At 38.6% G+C, this 11765-nt stretch overlaps 2 protein-coding genes across 5 annotated transcripts; one reads left to right on the forward strand and one right to left on the reverse strand.

The window, feature by feature from the left end:
- Positions 1 to 281: 281 nt before the first annotated feature.
- Positions 282 to 5567, forward strand: LOC124645944 (cytosolic carboxypeptidase 6). 2 transcript variants are annotated; one of them, XM_047185929.1, is made up of 12 exons: positions 296 to 381; positions 813 to 1060; positions 1159 to 1253; positions 1453 to 1669; positions 1771 to 1954; positions 2073 to 2140; positions 2361 to 2519; positions 2776 to 2867; positions 3282 to 3496; positions 3770 to 3914; positions 4372 to 4550; positions 5313 to 5567. In XM_047185929.1, exons 1-12 carry the CDS (start codon positions 324 to 326, stop codon positions 5489 to 5491), a joined length of 1839 nt encoding a protein of 612 aa, XP_047041885.1. In that variant the 5' UTR covers positions 296 to 323; the 3' UTR covers positions 5492 to 5567. The 2 variants fall into 2 exon arrangements, 1 of the variants encoding a protein (XP_047041885.1); XR_006986289.1 differs by lacking the exon at positions 3770 to 3914 and having other exon boundaries at positions 282 to 381; positions 3282 to 3492; positions 5313 to 5402.
- A 5-nt stretch (positions 5568 to 5572) lies between these two features.
- LOC124645945 (TATA box-binding protein-like 1) lies at positions 5573 to 10894 on the reverse strand. 3 transcript variants are annotated; one of them, XM_047185930.1, is made up of 4 exons: positions 10834 to 10894; positions 8290 to 8888; positions 7186 to 7280; positions 5573 to 6328 (listed from the first exon to the last, which is right to left on the reverse strand). In XM_047185930.1, exons 1-4 carry the CDS (start codon positions 10858 to 10860, stop codon positions 6120 to 6122), a joined length of 930 nt encoding a protein of 309 aa, XP_047041886.1. In that variant the 5' UTR covers positions 10861 to 10894; the 3' UTR covers positions 5573 to 6119. The 3 variants fall into 3 exon arrangements, with proteins under 3 accessions (XP_047041886.1, XP_047041887.1, XP_047041888.1); XM_047185931.1 differs by having other exon boundaries at positions 10614 to 10889; XM_047185932.1 differs by lacking the exon at positions 10834 to 10894 and adding an exon at positions 9738 to 9997.
- Positions 10895 to 11765: the final 871 nt, after the last annotated feature.

Below are 11765 nucleotides of genomic sequence, written 5' to 3' on the forward strand. Positions count from 1 at the left end.
AGGAATGGCATATTTGCCGAAATTTCAACAAACTGTTGAAAGACTATAAAGCTCTTTCTACCAGCTATAACTTTCGAAAGCAATACTTTTCACATAAAACACCATCGAGAGTCCAAACAAAGAATCCTTATCGTTTAAATTTCAATCGGCTGAAGAAAAAAAACTTTCAATATACGGTTGGCGTGTCCCGCTTAACTGTTTTCCTTACATATTCGTGCATTTATCGCCTAGGCATTGCCGTCAATCTTGTAGGCAATCTGTTCACCTACATTGTTAAAGTTAGTTGAGTAAGGCGGCGAGTCGGGAACACTAGCTGAGTGGCGATGGCGGCGTATACCGACGCTCTGGATCACACCTCCATATATCGTCGCGCCGCTTGTGGTACTAAAACATAATACTTAGGTCCTGCCAAATATCACCGATTTTTCGATCATCGAAATTCAAAAATAAAAATAATGTACTATTACCAAATGGAATGTGTTCGTGAATAAATCAACAGTCAGTCATGTTGCTCGTGATTGAACAACGTTATACATGAAGGTTTTCCAAATTCTATTAGAATATGGAAATCATACAGCTTCATTCAGTCCAAATGGCAGTTTGCAGTCGTTGCATCAGCACGTTAGGCATCAGTTTAGCTGAAAATTAAGTTATAAAATCAATTTCTAGTTGTAGTTTCGAAATAATAATGATTTTAGGAATATCTAAAGCGTGTAGGTGTTCTATCGAATCAGTTTTATGATGGGTGTTATTCTAGGCGACAGCATGAGCAATCACGAAAACTAGTGTGACGAACACGTTTGCTATTACAGATAGTGAGGAAAGTGACGGAGAGGGTGGTTTGGGTAATTTGAGCAGACTGATCGTTCGGCCTCCTGGCCAGAGTGGGAAAGCCAAACGAGGACAGTTGTGCTTTGACGCGGCTTTCGAGTGCGGGAACCTGGGCCGAGCAGACCACATCACTGACATTGAATACGACCTGTATGTCAGACCCGACACTTGCAGACCAAGGGCGCGATTTTGGTTCAACTTTACAATCGAAAATGTTAAGCAGGACCAGGTGAATTTCAGTACTGATTTTAATGAGGGTTGAAGGAGGGGTTCTTGTGAACAAAAACAGTCCAATATTTAAAAAATGATAATTGTGTTCTATTCCAGAGAGTGATACTAAATATTATTAATTTGGCCAAAGAAACCACACTGTTCGATGGAGATATGACTCCCCTTGTGCGTTCCACCTCAAGACCGAAATGGTAAGTTTGAATATATTTAGTTGCAGGAGGAAGACAATACACGCATTGAAATAAAATATCTATACAAGCAAGGATCCAATGTTGTAAACTAGTAGAACTATTCTAAACTTCGAGTTAACATATGCAAACAGTGTAACATGTCGTCGTAAATGCATGAGTGTCACTAACTATATCTCCTCAGACATTCTCGTTCGCACAGGCAACGGATTCCCAGGCGCCTGGTATTCTACCACCGCTCGGTGCCTCATAGGGGGCGGAAAATCTTGAGCATAGCGTTCGCTTTTGATCGAGAAGAGGACGTTTATCAGTTCTCTGCAGGAGCGTCCTACTCATACTCGAGACTTCAGAAGCACCTCGCGACGTGGGAGAAGAGAGCCCAGGCCTTTGCCACCAGGCAGTCTATTGCTCAGACTACTGTGAGTTTTTATGTCTAGCATTCTTTATCTTATTAATCTTATATACGTTTAAATTATTGTTCATAAATAGTACCAATAACTTAATAACGCCACAATTTTAGCAAAAACGTCGAATAGACCTAGTAACGATTGGAGACTATAAAACGAAAAAAGATAAAGAGGAGACTAAAGAAGAGCCTCCGATGACTAAACCAGCGATAAAGCCTGCAGAGCAGAAGAAAAGAGTCGTCCTCATCATCGCCAGAACACATGGAGGTGAACCGCCGTCATCATTTGTTTGTCAAGGTATATTATTTTTTTCAGTAAAATAATTGAAATGACACAATTTTACATTCATTCATATCAACTTACGTGTGTAAATATTTGGATTTCAACACATTAATTATATCTTAAACCGGAATAGGGTTCCTAGACTACTTGCTGGGATCATCGGAAAAGGCGGTGGCTTTGAGAAATAACATCGTGCTGGAGGTAAGAAAATCTATTATTTTCCTATTATATACCACAGACACAGCTTCCAATTTCATTTTTATTGAATCTCGTCTATTATTTTACTTCTGAATAACTGAGTACTCCTTGGGTTCTTCATTCGCCAATGTAAAAGTCTTTTCTGAATTTGCAAACAGTCGTCAAGCCAATTTTTTGTTAAAGCACAACTCCCTGTCTCCATTTTTTTTTCTAATTTTATCAGGTCATCCCGATGCTGAACCCAGACGGGGTGTTCCTCGGCAACCAACGGTCAGACTTACTCGGCGGCGACCTCAATCGATGTTGGAATCGAGCCACCAGCTACGCGCACCCCGCCCTAGTGGCCGTTAACGATCTCCTCAAGAAACTTGCCTCGGAGAAGGTAAACTATGAAATTATGAATAACTTATTACTCGTAAAAGGTTCCACGTAAGTATTTAAATGTGATAATGCTTTGATACTTAGTTAACTTACTTGGATTGTTAACAAAGGTAGATAATTAATCTATCAAGTATTAACCCTATAGGTAACGGGGTGTCGGGGTATTTGGGTACAAACGAAAAGCTTACCAACCAATTTATTATTGTTCGGAACTCTCACTTAATTAATCTCTTAGTAATTGAAGTTACTGTTCTCAGACCGTGCAGTTAGATTTCATCATCGACATTCACGCTGACATAAGCCACGAGGGTGTATTTGTTCGAGGGAACTCCTACGACGACGTGTACAGGTGGGCACAAATTAAATCTTAACATAATTCTGTGTTATATATAATTATATTTATGTGTTTTATTGAATTGCGCATATGTGCGGCTACCAATATTGTCAAGACTTTACGCCCAAGGGCCTGAACGACGCTGAAAACTTCCATACAAGTTTTCAACGAAGTTCAGAAATAATCACAATTTAGTAATAAGAAACCGATTGCACAATCATTACCTTCGTTAAGTGATTGCAAGCGCCGCGTGAGCAATTATCAACAATTCTTGTGCAATCATCGAAAAACTTTTCGTTTTGTTCTCTGACTGTGCGTCATAACGTCTGGCAATAACTGGTGCTATTACGAGGTTTTGCTTTACTTTTGTTTATGAAATAAGTATCATGTATTTTTTTGTTTTAATTGGGTACAACTTCAACTTGTTAGGTTTGAACGTCAGGCAGTTCTCCCGAAGTTCCTGGGTGCCCGAATTGAAGCATGGAGGCCAGAAGCTTGTTTCTACAACGCGGACTCATTGCTAGCTGGCACAGCTCGGAGAGCCCTGCCGGCGGGGTTAATCGACGCCTACACTTTATTAGTTTCCCTAGGAGGACGAAGATTATCTCCCAGGGGACCTTATATACATTATACTGAAGATGCATGTATCCTTTCTAATTAACTACATATTTGATACTAGCTTCCGCCCGCGTAGAGTTCGGTTATATCGCGTTTCCAAGAGAATTCTTCAAAAGTCCGGGATAAAAACTATCCTATTTTCTTTCTCACGGTCAACTCTATCTCTGTACCAAATTTTATTCAAATCGGTTCAGTGGTTAAGACGTGAAAGCGTAACAGACAGACAGACAGAGTTACTTTAGCATTTATAATATTAGTAGGGAAGTAAATAAAAATGTTTAACTTAACAAGGCACTCAGATACGAAAATAGGCAAATCTTTAGCAAAATCTCTTTGTGACTATTATCGACATATCGGGGTCATTCCTCCGCGAGTAGGTCGCAGTAAGAAGAAAGATCAAAGGGGTAGACGTCGGCGGAGACGGCCTGTTATTGAACGCGACAGGTTAGCTATGTCTACATATAGCGTTTATGTAATTTTCTTATGTAATACATACATATGAACCTTACCTTTTTCTCATTTGAACACATTTTACCTCCTACAATATGCAGTATACAATGAAGTAGCAGCTAACAAAATGTTCAATCTTGAAAATACTTTTACGTGTTTTGAAAAGGAAGCCTTGGAAATTAACTCTGAAACAGAAGCCAGCAAACTACATACCTAAATGCTTCGAGAAAGTTTCTGAAACAATATGCTTTGTTTATTAGAGTTCAACGTGTGGGACTTAGGTACTGATCTGACTACGCCCCATTTAAGTCAGTTAAAAAATATCCTCATGGGTATTTTATCTATTAGATTAGCTTTCAGTTGGTCTCAAAATCACAAATTATTAAATAATGCCATTGAATTAAGGGATTGGATTATTAGATCTACTTTCTTTGTTTATTCTATTATTTAGGTCACCCAGCTCATCTCCAGAGCGGCGAGTTCTAGCTGGTCGAGTGTTATCACCACCCCTGCCCAAGGTATCTCCGCCAGCGATGCAAGCGCTGCCAGGGAGGCTCTCCCGTCGCCACATGCTTAAGTCGCGCCCTAAAACCATGCCAGATGTGGACCTTATGCTACCCGTAATAACAGGTAGGTAATACAGATTGTTGCAGGATTGGATCGGGGCCCGATTCTCCTAATTTTACTTAAGCGACATACGATTCACGTTCGACTGAGATCCAATCCCGACTCAATTACGATTGAAGCGTAGGTATGTGGCATTCCGCTATTTTTCTTTGAAATAAACGTTTTATCCTTTCCTGTCAATCATTTTGTCTGCAAATGATTTACCTACGATTGCAATATGATTGTAGAGCAAACTACCGTATAGACCAAAATGGCAGACCAATCGCAAACCAATCGAATGTCGTTGGAATACGATTGGTCTTACATTAGTAGCAGCATGCCCGATATGGTTAAAACTGCTATTGCGATTCAATTTCTATTCGATTTTGACATTATTAACTTAGGAGAATCGGGCCCCTGACCTTTAAGGAAGGTTGTGGGCACATTCATTCGATATGTCTGAGAATAAGAGAGTGCATCGGAAGTACATCTACTACATATTTGCAGCAGAATTTATAGAGTAAGTAGGTACGTCATTATTTTCATGAATTCTACAAAACCTCCCTTTTTTACGGCAGCCTACGTCGGACTTTGTGTAGGATAGATAATCGGGCCGATTTTTTGTAAGAGGATGAATTTTCTGACTGTTTGCGTTACACTATTGCCATCAGTAGGTAAAACAGTGTTTTATTTTCCCCCCATAAAAATTCGGTTTATGGATTATATTACCGGACGTGGGCAGATCCCTATGCCTCTAATAATCTTTACGCACAAATCTTTATTTAGGTAAAGCTGTGAAAACTCCCCGGCTCGCTGTGGTAGACATGAGCGCATATATTCGGACACCGAAGAGCTTTGTCAATCAGCGAATTGAGAAGTCTCAACAGCGACTGTGCAGGCCACCTCGCCCGTCGCAGCCCAGGTTCACCAGTGACGAGTACGACACTCATGAGTCTGATTCTTAGACCACAGTTGTTGTGGCTAGAAGGACATATTGGTTGTGTTATGAATTTGAATTAAAGTTTTACAAAATAAAACGAACATGATTTTTATTGAAACGTATAATGTCGAAGCTTCCATATTTACAATCACTAATTTCTAACGTTCAGTCATCTCATTCTTAGAACAAATCTTATTGAACACTATTATCACTACAAATTCTACAATCATAACGGCAAATGAAAAACGAGACTGAGTATCGTTATCGAGATTTATTTTGAACATATTTTTATTTATTTTATGACAATTTTGGTTTCAACGTAAACGATTCGACTTCATCTACGCATACTAAAGAGGTCACAGGTCATCACAAAAACGATACAATCGTACATACGAAGGGTAAAGAAGCGCGGGCGCTTCGCAGAACGTTCAGCCGAGCGGTCGCGGCCGCGCGCGAGCCGGACCGGCCGCGAAGCACCTCCCCTAATAAATATCTTTGGCATGAACCGAACAGCTCGCCGACGAGTCACACGCGATCGCACTAACAACCGACAGTTATTGCTTCGATGCCAATATAGAGTTCGTTTCGTTCCCGCACGGGGCGTCGCGTCGGGAGCTTCAGTGGGCGGCGGAGGCGCGCGCGGCCCCACCGCGTCATTCCCAGGCGTCGTTGTCGTCGTCGGACAGCGTCACCAGGTGCATGCGCTCGTCGTCGGGCGGCGGCGCGGGCGCGGCCACGCCGGCACGCGCCGCGCGCTTCTGCCGCAGCAGCTCCTCGTCCGCCGGCGTCAGCGGCTTGCGGAACTCGTACACCAGCGGGAAGATGCGCTCCACCGCCGACTGCACGTCGCTCACGCTCCGGGCTAAGGACAACCATCACTCTATTACTATGTTTCATTATTTACAAGCACTCATTGACCAATTCAATAAACAGGCATTCGTAAATCGGTTTTGTACTTAAAATTAGTCCTTGAGCTTACATATTGTTTTGTGATATGAATGTTAGGGTATAGCGCCTTTTAATTGGCACAGTGATATGGAGACCCGAGTTTTATAATTACATTGATAAGTTTTGTTATCGTCAAAGGCTATTTATGGTTTTCCGTTGTTGTTATCCTATCGAGTATAGAATAAGATGAGAAAAATAAAGCGTGTTACGAAGGCATGTAAAATAGTTGTTTTGTATTTTTTGTAGTTTTAAAAAATACAAAACAACTATTTTGTTACTATTTAAGTGGCTGGCTACACTTACAGACTGTCCATCCATCCATCCTCATTACCAAAAAAAGTCATGAGAAATGTATTCGTGTGCATATAAAACTATTGCTTTTACTTACAATAATAATAGTAGGAGGGAATTTGATCTTCTCCTTATTCAAACTATGAAGATATTCCAATTTTGTTAAATAAATGGCCAAAGGTGGCACATTGTCACTTGGTAATCCAGATGATACTTTTCAAATACCACTAGCATGCTGCTTTGGCTCATTGGCTCATGGCTATTTGTTTTTTTCTTAGAGCTTCTGAGGTAACTCCAAGTTGCCATCAATTAACTCAGCAGATGCTTAGTACTACAAGTGCCCATGTTATTATAATTAATTGAATAGTTGCCGGACTGAACTTACCCTAGAGTTAGCCCTGGAATATTCTGCTGAGCCTGAGTATATTTTTCTTTATTTTGAACTGATATTGTGTTACAGTAATATAGTAATTAATGTACCTGTGATAGTCACACCTCCCGTAGAGAATATCTTGAGTGTGGCTTTAGGATTATATAACTTATAGGTTACTCCTGGATGAAGCTCTGGTTCATAACTGAAATAAAGTACATAACATTTCAGTTGTTTAGGTATGGCGAAGGAATGTTAAGACATAAACAAACAATGTGACATATATTACTGTAAAACCTAGAAATTTGGTAAATCCTAAGATTTTCCATTAAAACCAAAGATTGTCCAATTATAATAATATATACCCCTAATAATCAGCAAGGTCATGTTTAGGATGACTGACTACAAAATGAAAGTACCAAATTTTGGGTTACTTTACAATATTTGCAACCATCTTCTATTTAAAACTGGCATGACCTCAAACTTGTTCCCATATTATAATTTTTATTTACACTTGCTAAATGGTACTAACATGGTTTAACATAGTAATTTTGAACAAAGAACCTCAGAAAACGAACAAAGGATTTCCAAATATTTTGAACGAGATATATCAATATGATTACGATGTATCTCAGAAGTGTTTAAGAATTAGAAAGTTGAACCACCTCAAATCTTAAAATTATCAGTATAAAGTCAAAAGTAGAATTGTTCATACATATAGGGATAGTCTGCTAGTTATCACAGACATAAAACAATTTCATCTGAACCCTGACTCTTCTTTGCGTTTGCTGATAAGATTTATACTTTCTAGGTATATTTTTAGTTATTTCTAGCAGAACATACTTCTATATTCAAAAAGAAAATAACAAAATCAAGATAAATATATCTTCAGTAATTGAGAAGTGCTTATGAAAAGTATTGTTCACTTCAACATCAGATTTTAATTGGCCTAAGGCCCAATGAAGTTTCAAGCTTCCCTGAGTTATGGTATTCTCTGATAATATTGCAATGACTTCTTAGTGCGCATGTTTGTTGAACATACAGAAAAATTTCATTGTTTAGGTCTTAAGAGAATCTTAGGCGAACACTAAGCGGGCAATGCTGTCAGTGTAAATAGTAAACAAAGAATATTTTATATTTGAGAAGTCACTTTTAAAAGCCACAAAATATAGAAATAAGGATAGAACAATTTAAATCTCAAAAGTTATACTTACTCGGCTTCTTTGTATTTCTTGGAAAAAGATATGATCCTTATACCAAAGGGCATCCGACAGGTGCCTAATACATTGACTACACGGAAATTGCGGAAGCGCACTTGGAAGCCGAGCTTCTGCAGTGCACGCGCGTAGCGGCGCGCCGCCACCTTGGCCTGGTCCTCGCTGGTGGCGCCGGTGCACGTCACGCGCCCCGACGACCAGATCGACGCCGTCGTGTACGGGCGCCGTAGCTTCATGGTTACCATGCCGTTCTCGCGGCGGAACTCTACGTTAACACCGTTTAATGCTATCTGTCTAAGGTTCAGGTGGCACTTAACACTAAAACTGCACACAACATTGTTTATCATTATATCTATTTCAGGTGTATCTTCCTCCTCTTCGATGGGGGTGGGCGGTGCCACCTGCTCGGTGGTGTCGGCGCACTGCATCTGGGCCGCGTTGGCCGTGCCTGCCTCGCAGTATTCATGGTCAGGCACCATATGATTTGTTACACTATGAGAGGATATGCCACGGTTGGCCACAACCCCATGTGTGCCCTTGCTCAGCTCTTTAATACCATTCTCCTGGATGAGCGTAGCCATGACGACCACGGCACACTGAAATAAAATAATTAAAAGTTCATTGTTGTCCAAACTATATAAGTTAGTACATCAAAATAAATAAATAGGAAAGAAGCATGAAATATTTCACTAATGTTGTATAGATGTGCTTCTTTAAAATTCGTTGATATCTGGCTGATGTTATGACTATTAAAATTTAATGTTAACTATCTTGTATGTTAAGTTTAAGTATACCTTAATGCCGACATTGCTAAAAATAGATCGTGCAACGGCATGTAATTAGATATTTGACCCCCAAACAACCCACATTATTTTCATTACAGCAATTAAAGCATTATAAAATTATATTAGGAATTAATAAAAACATGTTGGAAATCAATTTATATAAAGTAGGAAAGGTATTCATTCATAAAATAATATTTTTTTATTACAGGATATGAATCAACAATTGTAATGAAACACTGATTAAGTTTGTACATTGAGAGCAAGAAAACTGTGATTATAGCTGTTATCGTCAGCATTCAACAGTAAACCATAAAGAGGACTTTATTGAAAATTGTTGATTGCACAACAATGGCAAATGCCAAACACACATGAAACAATGAAAACATTTGCACAAAGCACACTTTCAGCTAAAATTCTGCAAGATCTTATGTTATTGGAGAATGCTACTGATTTTTTTTTGTATTTATAAAGGATATACTTCATATACATTAGAGCAAAAAAGGCTTAATTGTATTACATTTAATTCATAAAGTTGAGTCAGTTGGTCACTGATGTTTATTATAATTTAAAAAACCTACAAAGTGATTAATCTAGATTATTGACATTGTCTGTTGACATTATTCTGTAAGATTTCAATAGATTAGATACACCTTCACATACCTAGACAATGAAATTGCAGGGTTGAAGCTAAATAGAAATACTAAAAAATCTTGCTTGTCACAAAGGAATTATTCAGTCTACAATACTCATATAATAAACTACATCAGACAAAATATTTGTGTTTAATTCACAGTAAAATTTTTCCAAAAGAGATTGCAGAATCAAATTTCAAGATTCAATGGAGGGGCACAATTTAGGCCACTTCCCACGGCACGGTACGGCGCGACGCGACAACATGACACTTTGCACAGCTGACTGGCGGACAGACCCCCGCCCCGCGTCACCCCCGCCCCCCACCTCCCGTACGCCCTGTCTACGTCCTGCGCCCTGCGCCTAGTTTATACTGCACATGCATAATGCCGATTAATACATCGATCACCCCCAGATGTCAATTGCGCACAAGTGTGCTTTACCTGATGCAAATTTACATACCAGAGCTTCCTTTGTAACTTAAAGACGAAGTTAGACATGTGAGCAAAAAGCCTGCTAAATCTATAATTTTTAAGTATTTACAATCCCCGTTATATGATTAAAATGAAAATAATTCGTAGTCAGCAGTTATTGACCCCATAACGACCTGAACCACACGTGATTATGGACCACAAAGAAAAGTTATCCAAGTAAAAACTGATCCTTATTATTATTTTATGGTTCCGATAGTTGCTCATCAACATAATGAGAACAATAGTCAAAAATTTCACTACAAAATATAAAATTAAAGATGAACAAAATAACACGAGAATGAACTTGAACCAAAATGGGGCAGGCTCGTAACTTTTTATTGACTAATTGTAGGATGATACTCGAGATTTAGGGCTCTTAAATAAACCTGTGTTTACCATTGATGTAAGATAATTACATAAAACAACAATTTACCTGAGGTAAAGTGATATATTTGTCACAATTATTTTTACACTACCAACGAATAATAATTTTCATTGCAGAACTAAGAAAATCCAGACAGGAGGTTCCGGGGATGAATTAGCTTATACACATTAACAAATATTACAACACACGAAATATGACAGAAATTACTTAGAAAGCTAACTGATACAAGCAACTCATTAATAAATGCAAAAATCAAAAACTTATGCACATCCTGCCTAGCACCGCCATGTTCCATTCGATGAACAAAATTGAATGAATGAAAAAGAACACGAATGACTTATTATCCTTTGCAGAATCATCGCCTACTTTTGTCTATGCCATCGTAGATCTGAGTTTTTCAGTTGGCTGCTTACTAAAATAAAGAATTTAAAAATAAAACTTTTGTTTCCGCACCGCATATGAAGTATTACTGAGATTACTAAACTCCACCAACGTTCCGTAGCGTACGAAACATCATGTGTAGTCTATTCCAAATTATATCAAATTGTCCATTGGGGTCGACTTCCAGCACTAATTATGTTCTTATCGACTGTACCAGTTGTAGTGTAGTGTACTAGCCTAGGAGGGCCTTCCTATCTGATTTCCTCACCCCAGTTAACTGGACAACCCGAACCCCTTGCCGGATGGTTGACTTTCTAGCTTCCGACAAGGTAGTCGTACTATGTACCAAGAATGTTTAGATTATGTTCGAATGCATCCATAAAAATACCTGTGCTCTAAAATATGTTTGAGCTCATATGGCACGTACGTACATACCTAATTATGGTCGCTTACTAAACGCTTGAAGGGATATTTTTTTCAGCTTTTGTATAATTTACAAAACAGAAAGAAGTTTACATTATATAAGAGAATTAATGTTAGAATAATGGCTTGTAAGGACAATATTTAGTAAATATCGATGTGATATACCGATAACCGTGGCATCAAAAAAATATTTGTACAAAAATTGATACATTTTTTTATTCTTTTGTACAAATAAAATAATGTAGTAAGGAAAATAACAAGTTTAGTTTGCCATAGTAATGTTTTAGAACTAACTTTTAGTAAGTATGGTGTATCATTGGCCTAAGTCATTTACAAAACGCGTTTGTACACATCTCCTAAAATTATGTATCTAACTTCACTTTATTGTTCGATCAT

The sequence above is a fragment of the Helicoverpa zea genome, chromosome 3 (assembly GCF_022581195.2).
Source record: "Helicoverpa zea isolate HzStark_Cry1AcR chromosome 3, ilHelZeax1.1, whole genome shotgun sequence".
Lineage (NCBI taxonomy): Eukaryota > Metazoa > Arthropoda > Insecta > Lepidoptera > Noctuidae > Helicoverpa > Helicoverpa zea.